Source organism: Lepeophtheirus salmonis, chromosome 12 (assembly GCF_016086655.4).
Source record: "Lepeophtheirus salmonis chromosome 12, UVic_Lsal_1.4, whole genome shotgun sequence".
Lineage (NCBI taxonomy): Eukaryota > Metazoa > Arthropoda > Copepoda > Siphonostomatoida > Caligidae > Lepeophtheirus > Lepeophtheirus salmonis.
In genome coordinates, this window is record NC_052142.2 from 6,924,037 (window position 1) to 6,940,922 (window position 16,886).

At 30.5% G+C, this 16,886-nt stretch overlaps 1 protein-coding gene across 1 annotated transcript; it reads right to left on the minus strand.

Annotated features, from left to right (window-relative positions):
• Positions 1-8,600: 8,600 nt before the first annotated feature.
• LOC121126808 (carboxypeptidase D) lies at positions 8,601-11,527 on the minus strand. The gene is made up of 7 exons (XM_040722148.2): positions 11,491-11,527; positions 10,624-10,711; positions 10,327-10,502; positions 9,986-10,273; positions 9,719-9,930; positions 9,322-9,668; positions 8,601-9,120 (listed from the first exon to the last, which is right to left on the minus strand). Exons 1-7 carry the CDS (start codon positions 11,503-11,505, stop codon positions 8,741-8,743), a joined length of 1,506 nt encoding a protein of 501 aa, XP_040578082.1. The 5' UTR covers positions 11,506-11,527; the 3' UTR covers positions 8,601-8,740.
• Positions 11,528-16,886: the final 5,359 nt, after the last annotated feature.

Sequence of the window (16,886 nt, forward strand, 5' to 3'; positions counted from 1 at the left end):
ATATAAATCTTACTTTTATGAAGTCACTTTGAATAAGACCTAGAAATACAAAGTGAAAAGATTTGAAGATGTTGTTGAGTAAGCTTTATGGAAGCAGAAGTTGATTGTTTAACAGTAATGAAAGTTTTCCTCGAAATTCTTGGTTTTTTTTTCTTATCTCTGACCTCTTTATCTAATCGTCAATATATAAAAATTTGATTTGTTCATCGTTCATACTTTTTATGGGATTATAAAGACTATACCTTTTCATACAGGCACTGACTGGTGACCTCACATTCAATCTGTTCCAATAATTACGGATCACTTTTACAAAGGGATAGTTTCATAAAATAGCATGCATTTTTCAATAAATGAATAGTGCTGGCATGAAACAGAGAATTAGCTAACTATACATTAGTTTTTTCGATTGCAATTAGACGAAACCCTTTATCAGTCAATTTGTGACCATATTTAATCAACTTCCTGATTTCAATACTGTAAAGTAATTTCAAGATTTTTAAACTTTTGAAATCCAATTTCAATTTCAATGAATTACACCAAATTGTTTTACAAGTTTTTGAAATTATGAGGTCAATCAAAAATAAGAATTTCTTTTCCAAGATTCTACTTCCGAATTTTAAAAATAATAGTTCAAGTGAAACGTAAAATACATTCTTCAAATACAAATTAGGTGTGTAGTGTAGTTGTCTACAAGTTTTCCAATTATTTGGAATCCATATTTATGTACAGCTTGTAGTACAAGATCACAATATTGTTGTTAATATTTTAGAGTTGAGTTGGGACATAAGATTTACGCTTACAATGTCTTCTTACTTCCAACACTAACTTTTAATAATGAATGTTAGGATAGTCTTTTAGGGCTCAAATCGTTATCCAATCCATTCTCTTTACTGTTCCTATATTTAACTTACTTTTCTGAGTGAATTTCGTCAATCAATAGATACACATTTTACTTTCTTCTGTTCAACTATTGACTTCTATATTTCAGATATTTAATGTTGGCATCATAAATTCCAGTGCTCAAAGTGACAGCTCTAGAAACTCACATCAAAAGAGACACATGCGGCATTGTAAGAATATCATGCATTTGAATTTGCATGTAAAGAGCAAGGCTGGTTTGTTTCCACATTCAACAGTTAGCTAACATTTAAATCAAATACCCAAGGCCTTGTCCCTCTTTCATCGTAAAGTTTAATTGCTCAACCAAAAAATTGAGTTTGATATCGAAAATTTCATCTGTATGAATCAATTCAGCCTCACTTTTGAGAGTATCTAAAATGACATACATATTAGTAAACTTGTCAATGTTATTTTCCTCCTCAATTCAGAATAGCTAAGCCATTTAGTACTTGAGATATGGATTAGATAGTCAATTTCTTGTTCATTGTATGATGCACTTTACTGTGAGGTAATCAAAAATTCCCTTGGTCCAAGATGAGGGGCATGTAGTAAAATATTTATGTTTGATGTTCCATAACTATTCTTCCAGGCATATAATTATTATAAAATATGGTCAATAGGTGTAAATTTTTAATATAAACAATTGATGTATATTAGCAGGACAAGTATCTAAACAAATATAATGAGCCTTAAATTATTGGATGCAAGTAATGTCATCCGCTTAAAGAAACTGTTTCCCCATATATCCGGTTCGACTAGAAGATAAATTGCAAAAATATCAAATGATTGATTCTACAAAAATATTACCTGATGTTTTTGTACTTTCCGTAAATCTTAAAATTGACAATTACAATGCGGAAAATTGAAATTTTGAGAAACACTCGCAAATAAAAACATCAACAATTAAAATAATAAGAATAATCTTCTGGGAAATGTGCCACTCCTTTGATATAGCCAATATTTTGATAAATAAAATTAACATTTTTGGAAACAACAAGGGATGGCGTTTCCATTTTTTAATATTCTATTTGTCAATTTTCAACTTTTTTGTTTTTTTCATTTGGAAACTATCTGAATCCATAGACTCTGTGAAGAAATCTTGACTGCAAAATGTAAGGAGCCATTTTTAGATGTATTGCATTATTTGAATTTTTGTAAATAATCTATTGGTATGGCATTTTTCACTCTGGGAGTCTTTATGGATCTTTCGGATATTGATGGAAAGTTATTTTATTTTCGGTTTCATCCAAGACTTGATATTTCTTTTTTAAATCAATATCCAGACCGTCATCTTGGAGCTGAGCACCTACTTGATATCTTCGTTTCCTCATCCAAATAATATTCTTATTAGTTCTTTAAAGTGATGAGGACTTTGTAAAGAACACGTGGTAATTTTCAAGGATTGCTAACTCACTTCAGAAATAGCGTTGTCTTTTAATGTCTACTTACGATTTGATTTTTTGGAACAACAATACAAGTAAAAAAATATTATTTCCAATTCTCTCGTTCCATTTAAATGACATACTCCTTGAATAAACATATAGACAATAATAAAGAATAAAATTGGAAGATGACCCACTAAATGGCTGAGTGTACACATACAGTAAATGTTCTGAACTACGGAATTCTCTCAAACGGACATTTCGTTAGACAAAAGAGACTCTCTTTAGTTAAATTATTTGACTTCTTTTTTTATATCCATTTTAATTCCGTACCACAAAAAATTCCTTTGTCCGTAATCCAGAAGGCTTATGTGGTACAATAAGGTCGAAAACCTATTCGAAATACGGTAATGATGTCTCACCAGAAGAATAATTTTAATAACTTATGTATGTATAAAACCGTCATATGAGATACATAAACAAGACATCATTATGTATCTAGTTTGGCATCAACTAGTTAATCCAGATAAAGTGATACAACAACTCCTTACCTTATTGGTTTTTTTTCCATACATATTTATATGAAGTGTACACATAAAGGTTACTAAGAAAATTGTTCAGAATTTAAAAAAATGTAGCTAAAGAATACACGAAAGAGTATTGTTTTGACAGTGGAGCACCGATTGAAGTGCATCAGACTGAATGAAGAGGGTCGCAAAGTTTACACAGGACACAATACATAGGTAGTTTAATAAATAATACAAATTTATTTTATATTATCTTAAGGTTACAAAAATTCAATATATTATCGGTGTCGGCAAAACTCAAGTATGCGCAACGCTGAAAAATACAGAGAAAAACCGAAGTTATTATAATTCTGTCTACTCTATCTGGTAAGCGTAAACTTCTTGTGGATCGTCGTTCCAAATACTCTGCCATGAATAAAAGAGTAATAGAATGGTGTATGTCCTGTCGTTCAAAAGAATTTCCCGCTAACTGGACCTCTCATCAGGGAAAAGGCAGCTACTTTCACTTTGTCAATGTGTTTGAACGACTTTGAAGGGTCTCAGGGATGGCTGCAGAAATTTCTCAAAAGGAAATCACTCAGCAATGCTGTTTTGTGTGGTGAAGGGCGGAAGTTCAACCAGAGATTATTGAAGAATGGATAAAGAATCTGCATGTTCCCTTGGAAGGCTATTAAGCTAAGGATGTGTTCAATTGTCACAAAATGGACTTTTTTTCTGAACACTTCCAAGCCGGTCTTATGTCCACAAAAAAGAAGGTGCAAAGAATGGAAAGTATCCAAAGATCGCGTCACAGTTCTGTTAGCACCTTCCATGTCAGGTGAGAAGCTGTGATCGTTACTGATAGGAAAAAGTCAAAATCCAAGATGCTTCGCAGGGTTGGATTTACATCGATCGACGAAAGAAGCTAATCAATAGAAGAAGTGGAATGGGGAGATGGTGAGCTGATACAACTCCGCTAGGTCGTCCTGGACCTATCATATCAAGACATCATAAATATAGATTCAGACTTGTTGGTGACAATGCAATATACAATAAAAGATATTAATGCAGCAATAGATTGAGATCCAAGAGCAGCATCACAAGATGAATCCGATTAAGAGTTTATTAAAGAGGAGCCAGTGAAGCCCCCGTCGAGCAAGGAAGTGATGGCGATGGCATCAAAGATATTACTATATGCGAATGAGGCATGTAATATCCCTGAGGATCAAAGGGCTGACTTCATCAAGGTAGCTAGCAAACTGTATGATACCCAGGCATCCCTCATTATAAACCAAAAGTTTGAATCTAACAAAAACAATCTAAGCTCTTATTTTTCTACTGGACTTAAAAAATCTTTATTCGTCTACCATGGCCAATTTATGGTACCTATATATGTACTACAATTTATAAGCACTTATGTATTTCTTTATTAAATAAAATAGAATGTAAAAAAATCGGTACATTTATTTGTCTCATAACCTCGAATTTCCACTACCGGAAATGATCAAATCCAGAAAGGTATTGAGTTCAAATATGATTTCGTTATAGAGAATACTTACTGCATTCCATATTTTCTTCACTGATTCTTTTAAAAAATTGATTGAACAAAAAATAGACATTCTCAATAACAGCAAAATATTTTTTCTGTTAACTAAATTTCAAATAACTTTAAAAGATAGACATTTTAGAAATTTTGCTTTAATTGTATAACAAGATTATTCAAAAATATTCTGCTTACAATCACACAAGATTCTAATTATTATCGTTTAAAATCAAAAAACTATGTTTTCAAAATAAATAAGTCATTTTGTTCTCAAATTCAGTTACTCATAAGTAATATAGTTAACAAGGTACATAAATGTTTCAAAAATATGGATCTTCTTGTAAATTTTTTACTGTTATTTTTTCTTTAAAAAATGTGTCTAAATAAATAATATTCACTTAAGCACAAAAACAATTATTTTGTTTATTATTTTCGTGTAATGGTCATTTACCACATGTATTAGACGTGTACAATATATTTTGAAAGAAAAAAGTTCATCTCTGATGTCAATTTAATCTTTACTTTTACTTTAATAAATAGTACTTGGTGAGCATAGCAAAAGCTCAAATCAACATCCGAAAGAGCAAAAAGCGGTGACAATTACATCTAATGGGGGAAGCTAGCTCTCTCCTAAAACTATGACCCTTCTACAATCGTCTTAAACTTCTTAGAATATGATTGGCAGAGGCGTTGTTAGCTTATATTATTTAGGGGAGGGCGCTTACCCCCAAAAATTATGAAGACCGTTATATAATGGCTTATTTAAATAGGTATGATATATGAGATATAGGAGGATATTGAATTTATTTATATACGTTATTTTATACCAGGAAACTCCAGGATGACTCTATATTAATATATTATTGTACATTCATAAACAGGGAAATATATATAGACGGTCACTGAACCTATTTGGTAAGTAGATATAATAATGAATACAAAATTAAAATCTAAGGTATTTGAAATGACGACCATTTTTCCTCCGTATGAGATATCGTCTTTTAGATTCCTGTGTTTCAATTGTACCTAGATGGGTTCATCTTTTGGTTATTTAATCTTGTATTCGAACCGATTCACCAATCTTCAATACGGCACACATCTTCCCTACTCCTTTATTAAAAATTGGTTTTGGAACCTTACAAAGTTCTTAGCTCCTCTTTGCATGGAATTCAGGTAGCATAGTCATAATAGATCTAGTAGTACCACAAAAGAGGATTTTCTCATTTCTAAAATTCCTAGATTGATCATTGACTGATTTATCTTATTTCCAGTCATAGTTTTCTTCAGTAATATTTTAATTTCTTCACACAAGCTTCAGCCAATCCATTGGATTGTGGGTTATGTGGAGATTAACATCGCCATTCAACTCCCCAAAAGGATAGAAATTCTTGAAATTCCCTGGACTAGAAGTTTGTTCTGCCATCTAATTCTAAAACTACCATAATCAATGAAGAATCTTTCCATTATTTTCATTATCACTCTTGATCTACATCCACTATGCTCAAAATAATACAAAGCAGGATATCCAGAAAGTCTATCTGCATAAACCAAGAAATTTTTCCACTTACAGAAAATATGTCCATAGCTACTTCTTAAAATGCCTTCGTCATTTTTGGTCCTTCAATTTTAGTCTCGATTAATAAACTAAATAATAAAATAACTTCTGGCCCTCCCCAAATTTTTTTTTTTTTTTTTTGCAGATTGTCCAATATTTCCTTCCGAGTTGTTCTAGGTATAACAATTCTTTCATTATTGACGATGACCGAACCTTCATAAACCGATAGACTATCTCTCAAATTCCAGTAAAGTTTTAATTCTTCTGGAAGATTTTTGATATTATTTCAAAAACCGTCTTTAGTTAAATTTATCAATTTTGGATAGTTATCCTCTTCTTGTACTTGGTTTCTCAATTTTCTCAATCTTTGATCCTTGATCTCATTCGTCTTAATATTTTTACCAAATACATCTCTTATTAATATTCTTCACACAACCTTATTTGTATGCACATCCTACCATTCCTCGGATTCCAATACGGATTTCTTGATAAATTATCAGCTGCTAAGATTTTTCTTACTGGTTTCCAAGCAACGGTGAACTTATAACTTATTTCCATCCTTTCTTTGATTTTTTTTTGTATAGGATTCTCAATTTTGTTCAAAGTTTTCAATTGCCTGATGATCTGTTTCAATATGAAAATGGGTTAATCCTTGGAGGTAAGCGTATAAATATTTTGTTGCCAATATAAGGCCATCCTTTCAAGCGTTTTTACTGAATAATTCTCTTCAGCTGCACTTGACCATCTAGAATTTGCTTCAATATCTTGGGAATGTTGGACTTCAGTACTAGCTGAATGAATGGCCTGTATTTCTCGTATATTAAGACCATCAAATTTTGCAAGTGAACGTATTCTTATTTTCTTCTCAGCATCAAGTACTTGTCTAACAGAAACACAACAGTTTGCTCGAGAGAGCTGGCGGTACCAGCTACACCTTGATTCAATCAAACCGCTCTGTACTTGCCCAAGAAGAACGTATTTAAAGTCACACTTTGTTAAGAGGTATTCTGCATGGCTTAATGCTGTACAAGTAGACTATATCACTGCAGGGAACGTTTCTACTGTGAGAATCATTTTGTGATTTTCTGTTTCCTCCTGCCAAAGCTTCACCCATGTATTAAACTGGATACTCCAAATTTTTATGTTCTGAACTAAGCAGTTCTTTAGAAGTAATATTTTTTTAAATTCCCTCTGAAGGTGTCTTGCAATTATTATTTTTAGAGATTTTAAGAGATTGAGACTTTTGAATATCCAATAAGAACTGACAATAAGTTTTACTTGTGATACTGGTTAATATTGAAAGATTATAATTATTTATACTCTTATTGTCGCTCTCAATTTTAGGTCCAAAATGGTCCTATTTATTTTAATCAACTATTTGAAGTATTGGAGGAAAGTGTTAATAAATGAAAATGAGCAAATTTAATTTTTAGTCAAACTGTTTAAGTGACAATATTTGTTTAAAAAAAACTAAAATCGGCCGCCAAAACTCAAACGATCATAAACACAGTATTGACACAATCTCAAATCAAATATATTATGTTAAATAAGTACTGGTAATTTTTAATTTAAATTGCTGGGGCTGAAGGGATTTAAAAACACGTTTTCCGTGGTCAGCAGCACTATCTTTTATTATTATGCCAGGCCTGACCGCAATCTGTAGAACAAGTTCACTTGCAACAGCGGGATAAGTTAGTCTACCTCACTAGTCCTCCTCCATTTTTACAATGAATGCAATTATTGAACATAGAGTTTGCCTTAAATTTTGTGTTGTGAACGAAATTTCATGTGCTGATGCGTTGAAAATGTTACGAAAATATTTTGGTGAATTAGTTGTACTCAGACTTGTGCATTTGAATAGTACAAAGCGTTCAAGGAGGGCCGTGAGATCGTCTCTCAAAAGGCAAGGTGACAGAACTTAAGTATCAGTCCTAAATTTTATTGCAAGTTCCTAAAATAATATAAATTAAAGTTATGTGGAGTGTCGAGATCAAATGTACACATATTCGAGAACAAATAATGAGGAAATCTGTTTATGAAGTAAAAGAAGAAATAAAAGGGAGTATCAAACTTATTAGGATTAGTATCAGAATAATATTTGATTGTACCAATGGTGGACTGACGAAAAACAGCGTCAGTAAGTTTGGTACTACTCTCTTTTCAATCGTGGTTCGATTTAAGACAATGATGGGAAAGCTTGTGACCCCCCCCAACTCACCAGTTTTACTTAAAAGGTTTATTCTTTATTATATTTTTCTCTTATATGACCAAGGTTGGGTCGCTGTTAGGGTGTATATGTTGGGACAAACAAGATCATTCTTTCTCTGGTAACAACTATACATCTTTTTAAAGTCGTGCACTGCATTGTTCAGGAGGAAAACTCTTTTTGTATATACGTGTGGGTTGAGTTTATGTGCACATGGTTATGGGCTTACCATTTGGCCATAGTTTAAGGATCCTTCAGTGAAAATATATGAAAACTCATATCAAGGTCCTTTTCACTGTTATTGTAGCCTTGCTTACAGTCAAGGGAACATCAATCGAAGTGCATATTTTTATATAGTTCAATTCAAGTTTCAGGACTATATTTCAGTGAACCCAACATAAGTCTATTTACTTCTGGTATTCCCAATCCTTCTGCAATCTGATCCTCCCTTTTAAGATATATATACAGTAATTACCATATACAAGCTTAAGTTACAGTGAGAATGAGATAAGTCAGTAACTATTTATTTCCCAAAAATATATAAACTATATGTAAAAAACATTACAATTTTCATTATTTTTTATCTCTTAACTTTAAAATATTCTAATTATTATCGAATTGTTGATATTATTTATATTAATAGGTCTATTACTTAAATAGCTTAATATTAATTTCAATGGCAGAACCTTCAGAAACAAAAATATCCTTCCAATTTGAACTATATATGCTCCCTTCAGGTGTCATTTTAATACCCATAACTTGGTACATTTTGCCTGGGATGAGTAATTTCCAATATTCTCCGTATTTGGATGATTTCACATCCTTTCCCGAAGGTTTCCCGGATAAAGGATCACGAATTTTTATGGTAGCTCCACCAATAGGATTATCATTTCTGTCCAAAACCAAACCCTTTATGCCTATATGTACTTGTTCTATATAGGAAATTATGGATTCTTTATTTTTGTCCCACTCTTTGATAAGAACCTTTCTAGAAGGAAATTTACAACATGATAATTCCATAGTCATTTCTGTAAGGTTCAAAATATAATTTAGCTATAAAAAATTATCTATCAATATTTAAATGTTAAAGCTGTTTTAATATTTGCTTCCAAGTATAAAAATTAACTGTGCATATTATTTCCTAGATTACCTCACTATTTATTTAATTAGGAAGATCACATTTTTTTTTTCACCATTAAAAAGAGTAAATAATAGTTTTTATAGAATACCTAAGGCATTCGAAAATAAATAATTAAAATCTTGCATTCCTCCTATAACTGGGTACCAATCAGCGCCATTTGTAACCCCATCTTTCATCAAACCCCACTTGGTACATGCATTTCCTTTCGACATTGTAGGATGATTAAATGAGTAAGTTGTGGCCAAATGATAAAAAACATCATGATCTGGTGCTTTGTTTAAGCCAACCCATGTTTGAGTATCATTGTTATGATAATCATCCCATGGATAATTTACTAAAACTGCACCATCATGAAAATTGGCACTCAAGACAAATGGATAATTTAAAATAAATTGTATTAAGCTTTTTGTCTCAGTTTGACGTCCTTCCTCGAGACTGAAAATATGTATAATTTTTAAGAGCAGATAATTTGTCAGTAAGAATACTTTATTTTTTCTATATCCATCCATGTAGGAAAATCTCTATTTAGGTCTTTTCGCCCTTCATTGAAACGGCCTTCCTTATATCCTCCGCCTTCACAAGCACCCTCAGAAGCTCTTGCAAAACCATCTGGATTTATTGTAGGAACTATCCATAAATCAGTTGTATTTATAAACTTTGTTAATCTATCATCTATGCCATATGACCCTAAGATATACTGTCATAAAAATATTTAAATCACATTACACATTTATATATTTAAAAGAAATTACCGATGCGAAATAAAGAAGTAATTCTCGACCTACAGGTTCATTACCATGCATATTAGCTAATAATTTGACCATAGGTTTTAACTTTTTTCTGGAACCAATGTGTAAGCCTTCAGAAATTCGAATACCAAGTATTTTTTGCCCACGTACTGATCTTCCTATTTGAAAAGTATTTGACAAACTTGGATATTCTTTTTCAAGATCTACTAGAGATTTGATTAAATGTTCATGATCATGGTAATGAAGAAGTGGACACATAGAATCAGATCTACATTCATACCAATTACTTCCCTAACAATTAATGACATGTAGTATAATTTCCTTCTTAAAAATATAAAAATTACTTCCAGATTTTTTCGATTAACTTTAGTTGGACACCATCCTTCTAGACGACCATCCATTTTATAATTTCGTGTGCAACTAAAGTTTATTTCATCCTTATATATAAAAGGAAAAATGCATGGCAAGTCTCCCGAACTTTTTGTGAGACATTGCTGACTTAATTGATTTGACTGGGATACTAGATTAGAAAAAAATAATTGTATATTATAAGAGAATTCAAAAATGGATATTTTTATCTTATGTGTCAAATTAAAGTTTCATATTCAAGTCATTAATACTATATACATGTAAAATCTTACCTATATCATGAGCTACCATTATAAGCAAGAAACATCGCGAAAAAAACATGACTGATATTTTCTGAGTATTAAATGGAAAAGCATAAATCTGAAAATAAAATAATTATTAGTATTTTATTTTTTAAGAATTGTTAATTTTTAAATAACATTTAGTAATAAAATTGATATCAATAAATAACTACAATAAATGTTTACAGCCTATAACTCAACTCAATATAACTTCATATATAGTAATAAATTGCATTAGCAACGGCAAGGGAGAAAAAAACAAAAAAATATTAATGTCTATCACAGGACCGACGCCAGAGGGGATACCTTTTAACCCTAGTAAGATCTAAAAGGTAAATTGTTCCCTTTCAATATTTATTCGTCTCCTTGCTTATGGACTGCTCACATCAGCATTGGTCCATCATTTAAAAATGACAAATTGCTATTTTAACAATTAATATTGTTTTTTGTTTTGTTCATTTATGTAATCAAAATTACTTTATGGATTTTGAGCAAACAAAAATATGCCATTAAAACTCAAGATGATTATTTTAAGTACATAATTTCAATGAGCCAATTCATTTGTTAATTTTTAATTAAGTTAAATTAAGTCATAACGATATATTTTCATACCGTTTTTTTACTATTGAGGGAACAATTTAAAGATTAAATGATTTCATATAATATATATTTTTAAATATTAGTATTTTATTATGCTGTAATTCGACATTATTGAAAACAAATCAAATAAAGGGGTAAAACGTGTTTATAAAAAACAAAATAAAAAAATATAAATTAAAACCCATCTCAAACGTAAATATTATAAATATTGAAAGTTTAATGAAGATAAACAAATTATATCGAATTATATACAAATACCAAAATAATAACCATGGTTAACAATATTATACAAATAAATACCTTATTTTCTTCAAGGTTTTTGTTGAAGTAATGATAATGGTACAGACAACTACAACAAAAAACCAACAACTTACGCTTGTATAATATAAAACTAACTCGGCCACATAGTAAATTTTAAACAGGTTTACTATTGATTAAATTTTATTAGAATCATGTGTGTCAGTGGACTGGTTTTTTTTTGGTTTTTTTTGTACTTACTAAGTATCAAATTAAGAAAAAACATTAAAACCAAGGATTGAAAAAGCTTGTTACCTTCTTTATAAATAAGATATAGTTTAAGCATAGAGTACATACTATAAAGTAAAAACACCGTTAAAACAATTCAACAATAAGTAGTTAAAATCTGTTTTACGACCTCAATAAATTTTACTAGGTGGGGGAGGGGTTTAGTACTTTTTAATTTATATAAAACTTTTGTAGTAATTACCTTTGTTTTGGTATAGACCCATGTATATATAATAGAAAAAGGACATGCTTATAACGGTTCTAAGAAAACATTTTTGGATTGTACGTATTTGCCTTGTGATGTTTTTGCCTTGAAACGTTTTCATCTTATGATACTTTCGCCTTGTGGTGTTTTCATCTTATGACACTTTCGCCTTGTCACCTTCACCTTGAGGCGTCTTCGCCTTGTAATTTTTTGGCTTCCACTGTGTTCGCCTTGAGTCTTTTTTGCTTTGGATAATAATAGAGGGAATACTACTTCTTCTTAGTTATATATTTGTTTTGAATTTTTACTGTTGTATTCCAGCTTTGAGAAATTAGAAACGAAAATGTAAACAACCTATAAAATAACCATTCTTCAACCCTTAATTATGTATAAATAATACGTAGGTTTCAATGCATTGGAAAAGAATCAATGAATGGTACTGCTACGTTCCGTTACAAAGAATCATTAGCATTCATATACAGTCCATTTCTTCATCAAATTGTAAAGAAGATATATTAAAATCTATACTTAAGCCAAGGATTGTACTAGAGTTATAGATCAAGGTCAAGATGGGGACTTTGTCCATGTAAGTCTGCATGAATTTCTGAATATGATATATTTATATTATATATTAACATACTTGATTAACTTATCTGTAATCACAATCGTAGATTTTGCTGTGCTCGCTTCGACACTTCACTTGTGCTTCCTTCCCTGTAACTCAGGAGTAAATTATCTTACAATCTTGTGTGTTTATATCTTATGCATATTTTGTGATTCTATGTGGTAATTAACTATCTTCCCATTACTGTGGGGAACTTGGATCCTAACGAATAGAAGAAAAGTATATACAATTTTTTTCTAAATTTCTTTACATATTATAATTTTCAAATCTCAACAACTCTTCCTATCAAACCGAAGAGGTTTGGTATTTAAAATATTTCTAGCTTGTAGGAGTGAACATACCTTGGTAATTTTAATTTTAGATGCACGAAAATTAATAATGACTTTTATCTCTTTTAAATAAGAATGATAATAAAAGTCAGAAGCTCGATATTTTGACAGAGCGAGTTGCTGAGGTTTGAAAATAATAAAATGCAAAGTTCTTAAAAATAAATCGCGTTGTACATATATAACATAATTTTTTTTCTAAAAAATTTGCAATCCAGCCCCTCATTTTTTTTTCCATTTGATTTCAGCTACTCAAATTTCATTTTTTTTTCTCTTTGACAAATATAACACGTGGCAACGAGAGCTTAAAGTCAATTCGATGACTTGATCGTAGGGTAGATCGGAAAATTAACATTCAAATAAAGATGTTACAAAAAAGACATTTGAATTTGTAATTTGGACAAATAATAAACCAGACATTGTAGACTACTTTTAATTAAATAAGTTAACCCTAGTGTAACCGCAAATCACCGTACTCCAAATCATATGAAGTTCGTTTGAACTTACTTAGATATAAATTAGAAAAAAACAACATATTTTATAGTATCTTGGAGCTCTTAGTCTGTAATTTCATTTGAAATTAAAATCAAACATTTCTCTAATTTGAAATTTAAAATCTAATATGTAAAACATCATTGTTTACTATAAAACTAATATAAATTATTTATCAATTACGAAAGATAAAATCAATTAAATCACTTGATAAATAGTGAGGTGGACTGGGGAAATTTAAATCACGTTTAACTGAGTTACTTGGAGATAAAAATACATTTATGATAGGTGCTTTTTGTGAAATCAAATTTGAGTGCATTTTTGAAAAATTACTTTTGATGTTATGGGACACCCTTGTGTACACTGTATGATAGATGTGATAACTTGTCTTTAATCACAACTTTATATTGAAACCAACACATTGAGTAATCATATTTTTTTGGTAAATAAGCTTTTAGAATTTAATTTTTAGCACGGCGTCACCTTGTTAACACAAAAATAACCGATGCAGTTTGTTGTCAACTGCCAATTCCCTCGTTTTGCTTGATAAGTCAATACGTCACGGCTATTCCATAACTTACGTTTCGATAAAATTACAAAATAATAAGTGATGTTCAAGCATGGGAATTGAACATAAAAATGAACGGTGTTCACGCTTTCCATTCATTTTTAACGAATGAACAGGGGGGATGATCGGTATTCATTTTTGATTGCTTCTAATGACTATTTTTCCAAAGTTTAATACATTTTTCTCTCTTGATTATGTGTATAATTATTATGATCTCTGAGGGTACTTATAATTAAATAAATATATATTGACAAAATATAAATCTAATTTTTTATGTACTAGTATCAATTACTGTGTAAATTGATTACTTTCTATAAAATGTCTCACAACACACCTTTTGCAAATCACTTAACTATGGAGTGTTCATGCATGAAATAGGTATGTTAGGTTATGTAAGAGGGCACTTTTCTACACAGTCATTAATTTTATTTTATATTCCTAAATACTCAAATAAAATTGTGATTGGTCTCAGATTATGTATCATCAGGTTAGTAATATCAGGACCGACGTGGCCATAATAAATAAGGTCTCGAATTTTTTTAATATTGTTCGATTATTTTTCACTCATTTTACTTCCGATCTCATTTAAGTGCCTCTGAAGTCTGAACTAAAGTTTATACACTGTTACTGTTAAAAGGACTTCAGCTGTGGACATAACCAACTTGTTGAATACAAATACCCCAAAAAAAAATTATTATTGCCTACATTTAAAAAAGAACTCTTCGTCTTAAGAGAACCTTTATATGTACTTGGGTTGGCTGATTTAATTCAAGTTTTTTCTTTTAGTAAAAATAGATAGTAAACAGATTTTATATATTGAATCCATTAACTTTTTATAATCAATAATGATTCGGTATCAGTGATAGCTTATATAGGGTGATTTGTATTTTAAAAACAAGGGAGCCAGAATCAATTTAAAAGTTTAGGTTGCAGCAAACTTTCCTCGTTAGTAACTATATTCATTAGTATTTACAGAAGTGGTTTATTATTAGGGAATTAATACCATTTCAGCAAATATATCATATAAATTTTAACTATCATGTCGGACTTATAAATCAATATAAGCAAAACCCTCACCTTCAGAGGCCCAGAACGTAAATATCTATTTTTTGAGGGAAAACCTATAAAAAGGGGTCTATCTTCAATTTTAATACTGTCTCTATAAAAATTAAGCAAAGTTTATTTGTTCTTCTAACTGTCGATCACACATTTTAACGAATGTGTGTTGCTAAAACTATGCACCACACAAAGGGTGCTACATAGTTTTGGTGTATAAACATAAAAGTAATCTTGAACAAAAATAAGAAAAGGAAAAATCTCAAATTTTTTTTTAACATCATGTATAAACACAGCCCAATATTTCATGGACATACATGACTTTATTGAAGACTTTGCATTCAAAATTTTAGAATGAGTGAAAATACCAGGGATTTAACTTTATTCGGGAGCCTTTATTTTGATTAAGGGACTTATATTGGTCCCAAATATGGCTTTTCAAATAACAGTTATCCATTTTCATAACTTCTATTAAAAGAATGAATTAATACACATTCCTTTACTGTGGTGCATATGAGAAATTATGTGCACACCTTGACTGGAGCTCAAACTCAGACTATTGAGTCTTTGTAGAGTCGAGTCAAGGGCATGATGCGTAAGCAAGGGGTTTTCAACACTTCAAGAGAAGTGTTGAAACCTATCTTCCAGAGTATAAGTGGGGAAATAAATTATCAAACGATAAAGTTTTTGATCACATTTTGGATCATATTACTGAGCTATATCCCTTATTAGTGTCTGTACGAGCAAAGTGATTGAAGAGAAAACAAAGATTAGTAAGTATTGTTTCTCTGAACCTCTAATAATCAGACAAAAAAAAGATAAGGAGTTGATTTCTGGATGAATAAAAGGTAAGAATAAATCATATTATTGCTTTACAAAGATTATATTTTTTTTTATCTCAATAGGTGAAGTATATTGTATGTTTATCGGAAGTTGACTTAAGGATATTATTGAAAAAATCTGCTTGTTATTATGGATATATATTATAAACGTATATCTTACTTTACTTATTTAATTTAAATATTATTATATAAATAAAAACTTCAATATATAAATAAAAAGTTGTTCTTTTATTTATATCAAGGTGGAAGTGGTCATTAAAAAATAACTTGGGTTTATATTGAAAACAACTAAATTATTATCATTCATTCTTAGCTACTTCATTAATTCAAATAAAAATTAGAAGAAAAAATTAGGTAGTATCTTATTTATTAATGTCCTATATCTATACTTTTCTATATTACAACATATGTAATATCTAGTTGAGTCTAGATAAAAAAAGTGTTGGTATAGAAAAAAAAGTAAGAATAATTATAAAGAGAAAGTGGTCATGGTAGATTTTAGTAAACGTCCGTGAAATAACAATTGTGCTCGAGTTAAATGTAAACCAAATTTGCTAACATTTTGTATTTGTGTTAGATTTACCTAGCAGCAGTACCAAAATGAGGTTCTGCTTATTCTGACGAGGATTTCTAATTTCGGGGGCAACTGAATCACTCTAATGCTCATGCGACGATTTTAATCAAAACTAAGTAGTTTTGTAACAAGCTTTGCTGACACTCGTCTCATTCTATAAACGTTCTACAAAATTGAATGGCATGAGCCAACTGATATGTCAATATCTTCAGCAACTTCTTTGATAATGATTTGACGATTTTCAAGGACAATTTTCTTTATTGTTTCAACGTTCTCATCTGTTGTTGACGTGTTTGGGCATCCAGAGTGAAAATCGTCATTGGCATCTTCGCGGTCATCTTGAAAGAGTTTGTACAGCTAAATATTTTATTTACTCAGAATAGTTTCACCCTTTACTCTTGTCAACATTTCAAGTCTTTGGCCCACTTAATTTCCTTTTTT